Source organism: Dermacentor silvarum, chromosome 5, assembly GCF_013339745.2.
Source record: "Dermacentor silvarum isolate Dsil-2018 chromosome 5, BIME_Dsil_1.4, whole genome shotgun sequence".
Lineage (NCBI taxonomy): Eukaryota > Metazoa > Arthropoda > Arachnida > Ixodida > Ixodidae > Dermacentor > Dermacentor silvarum.
This window is the reverse complement of record NC_051158.1, coordinates 45,944,932-45,960,786: the sequence shown is the minus strand read 5'-3', so window position 1 is coordinate 45,960,786 and position 15,855 is coordinate 45,944,932. Positions and strand designations below refer to the sequence as shown.

Here is a 15,855-nt window from a genome sequence, read left to right as displayed (position 1 = left end):
TGATTGTGTGTCGTCTCTCTTTCTCTCTGTGTGTGTGTGTGTGTGTGTATGTGCGCGTGCGTGCGTGTGTGAGCGTGCGTGCGTGTGTATGTGTGTGTGTGTTGTTACGGTTAGGGTTTGAGTTGTTACGTGATAACTCAATACTAGTTCCTAACATTTGAGCGCTGTAATAAAAATTTCATAGCAATAGGTAGGCTTCCCGATTTTTCTGAATACCTTGGGCTAACTGCACTTCATCACTCGTGCACCGCCTCTAGGATCTTTTTTTTTTGTAACATAGGCCACGCATTTCAATTTGGTATATAAACTTTGATGTAGCAGAATTGGCAGGTATCCTTTCTGAGCAATCCATACTTTCAACTTAGCCTCACTAAAATTATTATAGCATTAATGCGGAATACACGCCTCACTGAGTATCTGTAAATAACGTCTGTGTTAGTGAAATTGTGTTAGTGCACATGTTCGTGCGAGAGTGCTTTGCATTTTTTTATCTCACTCTCTATCTTTAATCCCTTGCAGCAGCAAGCCAGGGTTGTGGCTAGGCTAAAGTCTCCAGATATCATTGAACATTGTTCTCTCTCTCTCTCGCCATACGGTTACTGCACTTGCCGTAACCCAGGATCAACGATACTGCTGCTCGCAAAAACTCCACATTCTACAAATGCTGCCTCGGATTCTGCATAGACCTCCTGCAAAAGTTCGCCCAGGACTTGGGATTTACCTACGACATTCACCGGGTGGAAGACGGCACCTGGGGTGTCAAGGACGTGAGTTTTATTTCCGGTCGTTCAATTAGGGGCAGCAAAAGGCATTGCATGCGTTCAGGATCGACGCTTAGCTTGCATGATGAAACTGTTACGTAGTGAGTAACTGAGTATCGCAAATTTTTGAGCTGACATCACGGTCTTCTCAGCAGCCTTGCATGACGTAAATGATTCCGACGATGAGTTACCTATGCACAAGGCTTGATATTCTGAAGTTGCTATTCATATGACTTGAAATTGGCTCAGTGTAGCACGTTCGCTGTTTATAAATTCGAGATTCCGATGAGAGATCGAAACCAGGGGCATCGTCTTTGAACGGTGAGCTGCGCACCTTCCTGTGCGTCCTATGCTAATGTGTGTCCTCGTAGTTTATAATCATGGAGATTATTTGGAGCAGTTTGACTCTTCCTCGTTTCCGCTTTCTATTCCCTCTCTTTCTTTGCTCCAGCGTAGGGTAGCAAACCGGACGCTCGTCTGGTTGACCTCCCAGCCTTCCCTTTGTTTGCTTCCCTCTCTCGCTCTCTCATTCTATTTCTTTAGTAGAAGTCACCCTTGCGCTACAGAACAGGAGCTAATCAACCAACTAATAATTATGAGTAAATCCTTCTCAATGAGTATTCTATTCTCTGCTCCTTGACAGAACGGTACATGGAATGGATTGATCGCCGAGCTCCTTGAGGGCAAGGCTGACATTGTGGTCACTTCAATCAAGATCAACTCTGACCGCCAAATGGCGGTGGACTTCACGGTGCCCTTCCTTGAGACTGGAATCGCCATCGTGGTAGCCAAGCGGACTGGCATCATCTCACCTAAGGCCTTTCTCGGTGATGACCTTTATTCTTTGTCTCGGGGAGCCATAGAGAATCTGGGGCAGTGCCTTCTAAGGGATGAGCGCTTCATTAGAATGTCGCTTTGCGGAGTATGTCACTGAACTCGTATTGATGCCACAGAGGAAGATGTTCTGGCGACAGAATCTGAATGGGAATTTAAAAATCTAAGAATAGATATTTGGACAGAATTTGAAAAAAAAATAAACCAAATATTTGCACAGAATGTAGGGAGAGTACATGCTATGACTTCAGTCAGACTACAATTTCTACCGACGTGGCATGCCAGCAGGCACTATGGTTGTCAAGCAAACATGTACGGTCTCTATCTAGGCCCCTTAGCCTTTAGGTCAGTTCAGTGATAGCACGTCAAACTTTTGTTACCTCTATCGAAGGGATAACCTAAACACGCTTCAGGTTTCCGGGCAAACCTCCTGCGTTCAAATATCATGGTATGCTTTTACGTGATTGTGTGACAAAGTGTGTGGTCGCGTGTCCCATTAAGCATGGCCGCCATTGCCGCCGCAGCAGCTGCGCTGCTTACGCGCCAGCGTCGTGATAAGCTCTCCCATTCTTTCTTAACTTTCCTGACCTAAGGAGGCTTTTTGCATCCTCCTAGTGGACATGTCCACTTCATCTGCGGTTGAAGTTGTGATTGGCTGAGCTGGGGTGCGTGTCAGTAGCAGGCAGGCACAACAGCCAATAAGCACTTCAGCTGCAGACGAAATGGAAAGGTGGACACTTACAGAATACCTGCCCTGTTCGTCGCTTGAGTAGCCGGCGCGCGACGAGGGATAGATTGGAGGGATAGCCTCGGCGAGCAGGAGCAGGCTGAGCGATTTGGAGGACCGAGCAGTGTGGTGGTACACCGAGAGATAGCTGGAGTTGTGGTCGGCAGGCAGAAACCCCAGGCCGGAGTCTTGAGTGGCAGACCGACAGACGATGCGAGTCCGTCATGATCTTGGGAAGCTAGGTGCCAGCATCCCGACTCTTCTTCAGATTGGGATCTCGAAGAGCACGCCACCGAAAAGGCTCGTGTTGCAACCTGCTCTCAGAACTTTCCAGGGAACTTTGCCTTTAAATCGCGTTCAATCTTTCATGTAATTAAACATCGTGTGTTCACATTCATATGTTATGTTATTGTAGTGGTTGTCCTGTTTATTGTCACATATATTTCGAATTTGATTGCGTATTTTTTTGTTATGTCTGTTCCATCATATCTCCTCCCCCCCCCCTCCCTTCCATCCCCGTGGTAGGCCTTGTGCTGCGCATCACGTGAGTGCTTCTATGTCGCCTGTTGCCCCCAAGCCCTAATCAAAATGATTGCGTTTGGGTGTATACTCTTAAGATATACTGTCACGTAATTTTATTCACTTAAACTGCTGATTGTTTGTTTTTACGTCACCTCCCACCTCATGCCTACGGTGCGCGGTCGATCAGGCGTGGACCTTATCGCCGGTCAGCAGTTGAACCATCTTTCAATGCACGTGGGGTGGGTTTGTTGTCGCCCCATCCTCCTCCGTCCGGAAGAATGGAATAACTTAACCAGCTTATTTTGACAGATTTATAGACCACAGTGATAGACTTACGCTGCTCTTTGTATGTGCCAAATCTTGGCAGTTATGATGTGAGCTTTTTTTTACCTATAAAAGAAGGAAACAATGATGAGCGCTTACAGTAGAGGCTTTAAGAGTTTTGGAATACATAGAGCATGCATACATAGAGTCGAACTGGAACGATAGTGGGTCAAGTGGTTTACCTGACACATAAACGGCGTCATACTGCTATATCGTGCTCATTTTAGTGCGCGTTCAGCTAACGTCGTCGTGACTTTTTTCTCGTGGTTTTGCAGAACCTTTCGACACTGTGTCGTGGCTGCTCATCCTGCTGGTGAGCATCCAAGTGGCCGCATTTTCCATCTTTGTCTTCGAGTGGATGAGCCCCTCCGGCTACGACATGCGGATCACTCCTCCCAGAGGTAAAGGACACACACACACAAAAAGAAACTGAAACCTTTTTACTAAGATATAATAATTATGAGTCTTAAAGCCGGACGGGCTCGTGTAATGGTGATAAAGCATTAATTTATTCACAAGGTGTAACATCTCGTGTACAGTTGTAAGGAGGCATTATAGGGTGAGCAGCATCCTAATACCGATAAGGAACGAAAGAAAAATCACACGCACTAGTCATTTCCAACCAAAATTTTTATTTACTTTCACCAAAATACTTATCCCAAAGAGGTAAACGCAAAAATTACGATTTTCGTCATCCCGCCATCCTACACCAGTGAAAAACTCATATTCCACAAAAGTCTCATCTGAAAAAATTCCGCATGAAGTGCGGTAACACACGATTATTTAATAGGATCCCATATGTTTTATATGAATTTATTGGATATGAGATTCATCTGGCATGATGTATTGCTCATCCAGAGAATAAAACGCAAACTGCAATACATTCGTGACATATACGAGCAATTTATTGTTCAGCTGTCAACAAGCGTCCTCAATAAGCACAATCGAAGGTTTGGCTCGAACAACAAGCCCGAGCAACACCTGTGTTGTTCAGCATTTACACAACTCCCATAGTCTTTTGTAGGGTTTATGGAGTAAGTGTTGCCAACTAGGTGGAATCTCTTGAATTATCATTCTCATACCAGGTCTCGCTGTGATCCGTGTGTGGCGCTTCTTGCGCAGAGCATCGGTTCTCGCTGTTCCGCACCTACTGGCTGGTGTGGGCCATCCTGTTCGGAGCGGCGGTGAACGTGGACTGCCCGCGCGGCTACACAGCCCGCTTCATGTCCAACGTGTGGGCCATGTTCGCCGTCGTCTTCCTGGCCATCTACACGGCCAACCTGGCCGCATTCATGATTACCCGAGAGGAGTACTACAACCTCGTCGGCATCGAGGACCACCGGGTACGCCACTTCGCTTTTGGCATGATTGCCCTAATCTAATTAAAGGTAACTTTAGAATGACCCTTATGTGGTAAACGTAACGTGGAGCATGGTAAAGCGTGGATCAACAGAAAAAAGAAATACGCTTATTGAAGCCCAGTGAGATTATATTTCATGATGAAGAGGCAGAAGATTTCATGACTTCATTTCGTTTACACTCTCTGCAATACTTAAGCAGCAGTGTTTATTACGTTTACGTGATCGCATCTTGGCTAGCGCACGTAGCATGTACTCGTATATCAAATAGAAGTTCCTCTGTGGTTACACACAAATGACAGATAAGTTACACACAAATGACAGATAAGAAAGAATGCGTACTTGGTTATTAAATTGAACATGGGATGAAAGGAAGCGCAGTGTCATGGCGACAGCAAAATGGGTAGATTGTCTAGCTTGAAATTCGCGTGTATAAGCTGAGTTCGCTTCACGGATAACACCGTGATTATAGATTTTGTGGGGCCGCTTTTATCATTTGTACTTGAGAAGGAGCGCAATTCTCTCTGCCATGAGTCGTGCTAGAGATATTTTGAGTAAAAAAACGCAGTCTTTCTCCTGAATGCTGCCAAGGCACTAACCGCTGCAGGCTTTTTCATGTGGCAGTAAAATGCTTGTGTCATTGATGGTACCTTGTATGACAACGTTGATCTTTCGTTGGCTTAGACAGCTGCTCGTTCGTTAATATTGACGTGATGTAAATACAGTAGCATGAGCCTACGCCTACAGCTATTGTCTTCGCTGGTAATAGACGTTTTAGAGCGGTTATCTTTGAGAGATAACATTAGTGAAGTTGGTCATTTCTGTTAATCTTGCGGTCCAAGGATAATAACTACAGTGCACTTTGTAAAAATTTATTTTCTTTTGTTGCAGAGTATGTCGCGGCTATATAGCGGCATTTTCGCGTCGTGAAGCTCTGCAGCTTCTTTATAAGCGCTGTTTTCTTATTTTATATTATATATTGACGGTGAAATTCACATACAGCTTTATCAGATGGGAACGCGCAAAAAAAATTCTTTCAGCCAGAAAATATTATAGCACATATCCCAAACAAGTAACACCGTATCATGCTGCAAACATCACCACAATAAAAAAAGAACAAACGAAAACGAAAGCAGTTCCGCGCACACAATATTAGCCAAAAATGATATGGTCGATAAGACTTGACTAGTTCTTAGCACATTCCACTTATTGAGTGTTGTTGCGCGCAAAGCAGTTCTTCGAAGGTATCATGGAGCTTTAGATTTTGCGCTTCCAAAGTAATGCGACGAAAACCGCCGGACGTACAAAAGAACGCAAACTGAGCACAAAAGAACGAATGCAGAGCCTGCGGCTTTGGATACACAAAGGCCATTGGGTACACTATTTCTAAAACTCTATTGCACTTCTCTTCTGACAGCGCTCTTCAGGGCGGCATTAACCTGAAGGTCCCGCGCGGGTGCTTAGCCCACTTCATTTCCAAATGTGTGAGACGTGCGTCTCCAGCTGCCTTGAGGAGAACCGCTGTTCAGTTTGAGCTGCCAAGCCCCCCCCCCCCCCCCCCCTCCCCCCCCCCCCCTCGTGTATGCCCCTGTTCTTGTGGTTCAACGCATGCCCTTGTTGTGCTTGTTGTCTCTGCGCAGCTGCAAAACCCTCAGCAGGTGGAGCCCCCGTTCCGTTTCGGGACCATCCCGCACGGAAACACGGAGGCTGTGCTTAAGCAGAACAAGCCCAAGATGTACTCGTACATGCGGCAATTCAACCGGTCCACGGTACTCGAAGGCATTCGCGCCGTCAAGCGCGGAGAGCTGGACGCCTTTGTGTACGACGCCACAGTGCTGGACTACCTGGTCGGTCAGGACGACGAGTGCCGCCTGCTCACCGTGGGCTCGTGGTACGCCATGACGGGATACGGATTCGCGCTCCCGAAAAAAGTCCAAGTACCTGCAGATGTTCAACCGACAGATGATCGAATACCGGTGAGCCGTCGGTTTGCTGAGGCCTCGCTACATTTGAATCAGCCGTTTTATAAAGAAAGCTTTTTTTTTCTCTTGGTATCCAGAAAGCATAGTCTGTAGGAATCTAAACGGGTTCATCCGGTAAATAATAATGGCTAGCTTGCTTGACAGAAATGTCATGCCTTGAACGCAAGAAGGGAAAAATAAATGCACATCGCACACGTGGACATTCGCTTCAAGGCCTTGAAGGCTATCCCCCCCCCCCTCACCCTTGCTGTTGCCAGGCATTCCTTATAATACTGCTAACCGCCCTTGTAGCTCTGAAACTATAACGATATGCTGCGACAGCGGTGACCATACTTCAAATTAGGACGGAATGCGAAATCATTCGTGTACCACGCTTTCTCGGCTTGTTTGAAACCCATGGTGATCAACATTCATCCATAGGCCCTCACTAAGGTGTCGCCCATAACCAGTGTGTTCCTTTGGCACGTTACACTAATTCAAATCAATCATTCAATCAATCAATCAATCTATCTATCAATCAACGCATTGATTATGTACCAGCACATCGGCTCAGCTGTCCGGCTCCCTAAGAGAGAGAGAGAGAGAGCAAGGAGAGGAAAGGCAGGGAGGTCAACCAGAAGGGCATCCGGTTTGCTACCCTGCACTAGGGGTAAGGGATAGTGGAAATTGAAAGAGAAAAATAGGGAGAGACTGAGCACTCAGTACACGTGGCACGATGTACAGGGACACTATGTGATAATAAAATGTTGAGCCTTGGTGCGCGGGAACTCTCAGGAGGTGCATGCCTTATTAATGGTGTCTTTCACTCCCTGCCTTCTAGTCTCAGGTCAGTATAGTCTTGCCGGAAGCACTCACAGAACAGCTTCGTCTCATCGGTCAACTACGAGGTTCTCATTTCCTCTTAACGTCCCAGGGAACGCGGAGACCTGGAGCGTCTCCAGCGCTTCTGGCTACAGGGTGCCTGCAAGCCGGACAAGGCAAAGCGCAACGCGAGCAACCCTCTGGACGTGAACCAGTTCATGAGTGCATTTCTCCTACTGGGATGTGGAGTGTTGCTCACCTTGCTGCTGCTACTCCTGGAGCACCTATACTTCCGGTACCTCCGCGCCCGGGTGGCCTCGGGAAGCCGGGGGCCTTCGGGCCGATGGCTGGCCCTCATCTCTCTGGTGAGTTCACCTGCCAATTAAGGAACAGCAATACCGATGCTTCCAGAAGCAGCCTTACTCCTTTCCCTTTCTCTCGGATCTTGACTGATCGATGACAGCGGCTTTACTTTAGCACAAGGAAGAATAGTTATTTAGTGCAATAGCACCCAAACGCCCCCAGCAGCAGGCACAAGACGTTTCACGTATCGCACTGCAGCCCTCCTGATTTAGTTTATTTCTTTCTAAATGCAGAGCATGGGCAAGTCGCTGAGCTTCCGCGATGCCGTGTACGAGGCTCGAAAGCGACACCGCTGCAGAGACCCCGTGTGCGACACTCAATTGTGGAAGGTCCGCCACGAGCTCGACCTCGCGCGCATGCGCGTCAGCCAGCTGGAGGCACAGCTCGGAATACACAGGTAAGTTATGCTCACTTCATGTATATTCATGGCTATACACGATCAGCGTATTGTGGCATCGCTCAGCGATGGCGCAGAAATTTCGGAGGTGAAGTGGCAGCTTTTACTTCGGGGCTAACAGAAAATTTCTTATTCAAATATTCGGCGGGTCCGTTGGCGGGCCTATACCCATATGCTCAATGTAATCCATCACGAGGATCCAAAGTTGATTGGAGTCCGTAGTGCTGTAATCTGGAGGTGCAGATTTTGACTGTGTATGTCGCGCGTATGACATAGTGAATGGTTGACTAAGTTACAGACAAATGACAGATAAGAAAGAATGCGTACTTGGTTATTAGATTGAACATGGGATGAAAGGAAGCGCAGTGTCACGGCGACAGCAAAATGGGTAGATTGTCGAGCTTGAAATTCGCTGTGTATAAGCTGAGTTCGCTTCACGGATAACACCGTGATTATATATTTGTGGGGCCGCTTTTATCATTTGTACTTGAGAAGGAGCGCAATTCTCTCTGCCATGAGTCGTGCTAGAGACATTTTGAGTAAAAAAACGCAGTCTTTCTCCTGACATTGCGTAAAACAAAACAACGACATTTTACTTAGACACAAATACACTTTGTCCCGAGAGATTACAGATGCGTATCTTATAAAGCAGAATATGCGATAGATATGTATAGTCGAATACAACTTAAGAAAACAGGAGAGGCCCCGCCCATATGACCGAAGCGCGGCAGCCGATTGCCTCCGCGACTAAAGAAATAGTCCCGCTGACGCGACTTCGAAGCGCGGGCTGCCATGTTCTACGTCGGCAGGGTTACCGGCTGTCCGGCTCATGATGTCAGTGTAGAGTGCGTGCGCATTGGTGGAGGCTCGTGTGCATCAGCCTTTGAGGGGCAAATGACACTGCCTGCTAAAGTTGTGCCCAACCAAGCTTTCTTTAACACTACTAGACAGTGAAATAGCACACACAGGTGATGCCTGTGCTGGAAGATATGCTCGAAGATGACTTGTCGCTTGCGTTAAACACAAGCTTGAGCGCATATAATGAGTGTTTCCCGAGTAAACCATCAGTTGTTAGTCAGCGCTGGTATTGTCGGTTTTCGTGGATCCTCTCTGTGTCGTTGTTATTTCCCTGCTGAAGCGTTCGTATGTCATTCCAATAATTTCATATATTTTCCGTATGCATCCCGCACAATTCTTGCGGAATCTAGGCGAATTCCACATAGATTCCGTCTAATTTCTATGAGAATCATACTGACATCATATTGAATTATTTGAACGCATACAAATTGCATCAGTTTAGTTGATCGCTTTGTATTATGGAGCTACTATCAATTCAACATACTTTCTTTGACCCCAGTAAGCGAATCGAGGTGCCCGTGCTTCGCGTCGATGCAGGCCACCGTCGACAGTGCAGGAGCTCCTGCGGTCTCGGGAGGGGACCAACAACCGGGTGACACCGTCGGATTCCAGGGGTGGGCCCGTGGCGCTCATCCAGCGAGAGATCACCGAGAAGGAGACCGTGTTATGATGCCGCACAACGGACACGCACACGTGACAAAAAAAAAAAGCGCCGCTTGCCAACAACCATCTATATTTGCATAGAGACAGACAAACTAGCGCGGAAGCACAACACGCGCAGACGCACACGTGTCGGTGCATCACGCGGGCGGCGGCGTGGTAGCTGGCGACCTCTGGGGGCGATCACCACCGCCATCGTCGCTGCCGCCTGGCGACGAAAACCGGCAGCGCCACCAGCGGTCCCGTACAGGTCTGCGTGCCGCGAACGGTATAGCGAGCCTGCGGGATGTATGACCGGCCTTGATCCGCTATGCGGTTGGACCCATGTAAAGGAATGGTAAGAGACCACAGGAAAAAAGGTGTACCAGAGAATATTGCACTGCCTTCGTTTGACCGCCGAATGTTTATCACGTGATTGGGCACTTTGTTGTTGTGATTACGCTGATGTCTGTTTTGTGGAGAAAAAAAAAATGAAGGGTACGTGCAGTCACGCTCAGTAGAAATCAGGATAAATGTTTTAACGCCCGACTGACTGCTATGTTTGAGTTCATCGAACCCGACACGTGTGATCAAGGTAGACATGCATGGGAAGAACAAATCGAGGCCCACAGCTTTATAATGTGGCAAACACTGAGAAGATGCTCGGTTTATGTAAATTTGTTCTTAAGGTGAAGCTTTAGCTCGGGACCAACTTCGATGTCGCTATTCAAATACAGGTAAAAATCAGAAATGCTTTCATGAGACAACCACTGGACTGATTTGGTTGAATTTTGTTGCATTTTAGAAATATATATTCTAGTGACTCTATGAGGCATACCTTTGATTTAGGGCGTATTATGTCTTACAAAAATTTCCGTAAAATGTAAAGTTAAAAAGCATTTAGGCACAAAGTTCACAGATTTGTAACTGTACACCAACAACTTGAATCGAAGTTCTGTAAATTAAAGCCGACAAACTTAATATTTTATTGTACAGATTTTGTGAGATTGTTGGGTTGTTTACGAAGATTTTGCAAAAGGCCTACTCACGAATTAACGGTATATTTCAGAGTAGCGTATATTAAATCAATTGTGTCCTCTTTAGCATATTAATGTGCAATGCAGAGAATTGTGGTGCCGTACTTTATAGCCGAGATACGGAGTTATAAACTTGTCGCACTGGAGCTTTTTATTTCTTTTCGAATTTTCGAATACTGAAATGTTCTGAAAAGCAAATGTCGGCCTAAATAAAAAGATATGCTTGTTACCGTCACTAGATTCTAACTTTGCCTTTTAAACGCAACAATCATCATAAGTATTGGTGCAGTAGTTGCTGAGGAAAACGATTTCTCCTTTCTGTGTTTCGTAGATGTTCCCGAGCTAAAGCTTTTTTTCTTACTGGCGCAATCGTCAGAACTGTGTCACGTTGCCCCGTGCTTTGTTTCTGGTCACTCGTGCAATGAGCACGTCGAGCGGATAGCCCGCTCACATGTGATTCGCAGTATTGCAGTGGCCAATGATATCGGTGAAGGCAGCGGAGCGGAGAAAGTGGTGAACAAGCCTGCAACCTGTTGGTCTGTGTGAAGGTTTAGTTCGCCGGCTCGCACGTCCTGGCGGGCTTGCGCCTATGTGCCATCAACATCTTAGTGCCATTCTTACCGCGCCGGCTATGTTTCTCTGGATCGTGCCAATGACGATGCCTTCAAAGTACACGGTGAGATACTCGAAGGATATATACGGGGCTGACAGCAACGCTGAAAAGAAGAGAAAATGCAAAATGACGATGGCACAAGTAAGAAGAGTTGAAAATACTGCTTCTTCGCGTTAAATTTGTGCGAAAAGTTTGCTTCATCAATGCGTCTAAAAGGTTACAGAAAATATGCCGCATCATATGCGCAATGAAATACGCTGTTTGTTGAGAGAAAGCAAAAGCAACAAAAATTTAGAATAATTAGTGGCAGATCGGGACCTCTCTTTATTCATTTAGTGAAGTAATTGGCAAGCGTCTTACATAAGCCAGAAAAATATTGAATGATAAAGTGGCGTGCCTCCATGGAAAGAAAGGCAATAGTTCCAAAATGCTACTGTAACATTACAATTCAAACTTTGATTGGTTAACATAAGAGTTTTCAACCGTTGGTATCTGTAGACATAGGGCACAAGTGGAGCACGGGCCCGGAGGCTTCATTGACGTTTAAGCATAATCTGTTTTTCTCAGTACACGGATCAAGACAGCGAGAAAACAGGGAGTTACGGAAAGGCAAAGCCCATGTACTTTTATTTCATACTTTGTTGACGCGCACTCATATTCAAAGAAATGTATTGTCTTTGAACGCACTATCGAGACGATCGGAAGTATTGCCGAACGCCGTACTTCAGGCCATCAGAACCTGCCGCTGTAGCTTAGTGGTTATGGCGTTACGCTACAGAGCCCGAGGTGGCGTGTTCGATCCCGTGACCACGTTTCGATGAGGCCGGAACGCGAGAACGCTTGTGTACCGTGCACTGTGTGCACGTTAAAGAGTTCCGAATGGTCAAAATTAGTACGGAGTTCTCCGCTACGGCGTACCTCACAACGAGATCGTGGTTTTTGGCAAATAAGAACTTGGCTCTACAACTTAAAAATAACTTTCTGGCATCAGGCACTTATAGAAGTTCAGCGAATATTGGGGACTCCGGTGAAATTCGCCGAGATCGAAACTTTTTGGCAGCAGCAGTTTTATCCAACGGAGAAACACATTTTATGTTGTAAATGCACCGTATTTAGTCGACGTTAACTATGGAATTAGACTTGTGAAACCAGGCTGTAGCATCAATTGAAGCAACGCTGCTTTACTTTTATTTATCCGACAGTCGCCACGTCTTTCATCACACGTGTTTTTACCGAATGAAATAACATCTCAATCAGCAAAATGAACGTTGTTTTTTGAACAAACGTCAGAACCGCCAAGTTATTTCTATGCTGAACAACGTTTTGCAGAAGAGAGAGGAATTTCAGGCCAGAAATTATGTCGGGCGGCTTCTGTAGTTTGTTACATAGTCGGCATAGTTTGGGCTGAGACGTAATTCCGAATAAGAATCTGTTAGCCACGCCACTATATTTAATACTGTGATCGCTGTGGCATGCTTAATATTTTGGTGCTCAAGACAATATAAACAGTAGAAATATTCATATTTTAATTGCAGGCTTTAGTGACTGGCGTACGCTCCGTAAGGTAAAACATCACATCTTCCAAAACGATTTTTTTTCCACGCAAGTAAGCAGTGGTCCAGTAAAAATTGACTTAAGCATCATCTGTAACATAGCTGAGAGAAAAGAACGGCTTAATAAAACGGTGCCTGGTAAAGGAGATATTGCTTAGTAAAATATTTCTGTTTGCGGTACTAATGGAATTCATTCTGCAAAATGGAGGCATCGCACGCATATCCACTTTTTTTCTTGAATACTAAAATGTACGTTCAACGCGCGCCATAACCCGGGTACTTACAACACAGAAGTAGTGCGACCTCACGCCAAACGTCACAAAACCGCAAGTATTTGTGTCGAATGTCTACAAATTCGCGCATAATACCGCATGAAATATTGAAGCAGAACTTTTTCGTACGCTACCGCGTGATGTGTGTTGAAGTTCGGCGGCGTACAGTTGTTGAACAGGATATTCCCTGACAGCCGGCGTTTGCCCAAGACACCCCACTCGCTTCAGACTGTATCGCAGGAGCCGAAAATTACAAGCTATTAAAATCTTCGAAGAATTCAAAAATCACTCAAAGCCGTAAGTGATCTTTTCATGCTTAGCTGTCATACCTGCTAAAGAGCCAGTGATATTACAAGGGGTAGCGTAAGGTTAAGAAGAGAGAGACGCCTAGTTTTGCGACGTGAAGAACAACGCACTGGTTCATGCACGGGAGAAGTGATCAGCGTTGACTGTAACTGAAGTCACCGTGCAGTATATGGATGTTGATAACTTTGTTGTTGAGCTGATGACAGCAAAATATTAGTTGTATTACAGACTTCTGTAAGCGCAGCTGACTAGAGCACAGACAATTTCGAGGGTGGTCAGGAGGCAGTTGTAGTTTAGAAGACCCTTGAAGGGAGGATGGAGCTGGAGAGGAGAGACACCTTCCACCCGTTTGTAGGGTAGAAAATTGTGTGAAGAAATCATGAGTGTAGGCTGGTGTCGTGACTGCTCAAAGTGCGCGTGTAAGCAGCGTAGTGTGAATCGCAAGAGCTTATTATACGTCACGTAGTAGATGATTCTTGTTTTTACAAAAAGCTACCTATTATCTCTAGTGAAACGATTGTCAAATATCAAAGTTCTCGCCATATAACGAAGCGCGCCTTATGGATCGCTAAAGCTTGGTGTGGTTGCTTGGAAAATGTGGACAAAGTGCACAGTTACGCTGCAGTAAAACGTATTAGGTTGTTCTTTCTGGATTAGATCCGTGAGCAAAGAAAAGTTATATTTCCTCAAGAAACGATATCCGAAGACACGTCTTAAGATATTTTATTGCATTTCCGATCACACGAACCTTAATTTATTTGCAATTGTCATGACGGAGTAATAAAGCACAGAAGAATACTTCTGAGGAAAACCTCTCATGGACCAATTATCTATAGACTACTTTCTTGGCGAGGGGCCTAGATATCAGAAATTGTCATTCGCATGCTCAATTTTATAAATTAAAGTTCAGATACAGTTGCGCTCCAAAAGCATTCGCCTCCTTACGTTCTTTTAGGACTTCTACACTATAGCGCAGCCACAAAAAATGTTTGTGCTATTGTAATATGTTGTGCGTTTGAATGTGTCTCTACACCATAACATAAATACACGTGTTTTGACTACTATTATAGGTCGAAAGATTGCGAAATATATATGGACTCTGTATGGATTCAGTAGCGCTAGCATGGACGCCATGTTGATTAATAAGTTTAATATAAGAGCGCCTCTGTAAAGTTACATTGTATTGGAACAAAATTTCTGTGTTCATTGTTTGTGAGCGACTACAATGTAAACCGCCACTTCTTGTGCGTGTATTAGGAGAGACGGCCACGTCTACGTAAGGCTAAGATAGTTACGGCCAATTTTGAAAATAGGAAATTAATAAACTTCGACTGGTTGTTCTTGTGTACGCTGGACGCTGCAATACAGTTTAGCCTTCTTCAGTCGGTTCAACTATAGCTAGAAGCTGACAACCAAGTCACCGGTCGGGCACTTCCTGTACTAAAACAAATGATCAGAAGAGCAGAACATAGTTTGTACTAAGTTATGCACAAAAAAATGTCGTTTGAGATTTGAAGAACGCAATGTGAGAAGCTTTGTCAGTGAAGAACATGTTTCCGTGACACTATAAAAGGCCGGCGTGTTAACTAGGTATCAGTCCAAATCAGCAATGCAGCAAGTGCCACTTTGCGATAAATTAGTAAATAACTATGTAATTATAGTTTAGGGAGAGAAGTTAGCTACTGCCTGGTGCCGTCGAACAATTAGCACAGCATGTGAAAGGAGATGAAAAGACATATAAGCTCAAAAGAATTATGTATACATTGCCATTACGACACGAGATAAATCTATTATGTACATAAGGTCATGTGTCTTACGTTTACATATATATACGTGTATAAACGTCACTAAATATATATTATGCTCTACACGCAGAGGACAACAACACACCAAAGTGTGATACAAAATATTAAAAAAATATATGACATTTGTTGACGTTTGTGGCTTTTAGCCTATAGATGGCGCCATTGGCGTTAATATTGGCGGCCACGCTTAGATGCGACTGCTCACAGCCTGTTCGTGTCTAGAGCTGCATACTGCCCATGTGTGATGTGATGTTCGGAGGAAAAATAAAAAGAGAAAAAAACCTAAAGGAACCACGGAGAACATTCTTTTTTTATAACTGTTTCGGAGTACATGATGTTTCTGAAACGACGCACTTACGGTATATTTTCAACCATATTAAACAACAGTGCTATCTATGCTTGTGCCCCATGAATATTTCTGCAACTTTTATTGATGCTGGGAGCCAGCAACAGAGTTTGTGGTTGTAGAAATGACAGGAGAAGGATACTCAAAATAATTCCTGTGACAGGCTTGCTCCTTACCCGGTTGACGTAATCTCAGCTGAATACGTTTCCTAACGATCTGCTTACTGAATGACTCCTTGTAGGTGTCGCTGAAATAGATATTAAAGATAGAAGAATAACATTATATTATGATTGCAACGTGAGGATTTGCGAGCAGCTGGCACTACCTGGAGGCCAGTAGTGACAGGAAGGCTCCTGC

The 15,855-nt window shown here is 45.1% G+C and overlaps 1 protein-coding gene across 1 annotated transcript in view; it reads left to right on the top strand.

The window, feature by feature from the left end:
* LOC119453342 (glutamate receptor ionotropic, NMDA 2B-like) overlaps positions 1-15,438 on the top strand; it is a 235,642-nt gene extending 220,204 nt beyond the window's left edge. Inside the window, 9 exon segments of the mRNA XM_049667812.1 lie at positions 620-767; positions 1,405-1,588; positions 3,444-3,569; positions 4,291-4,511; positions 6,167-6,451; positions 6,453-6,502; positions 7,422-7,674; positions 7,906-8,069; positions 9,465-15,438. Of these exon segments, the coding sequence (XP_049523769.1) occupies positions 620-767; positions 1,405-1,588; positions 3,444-3,569; positions 4,291-4,511; positions 6,167-6,451; positions 6,453-6,502; positions 7,422-7,674; positions 7,906-8,069; positions 9,465-9,597 (1,564 nt within the window). The 3' untranslated portion in view covers positions 9,598-15,438.
* The last annotated feature ends 417 nt before the right edge of the window (positions 15,439-15,855 follow it).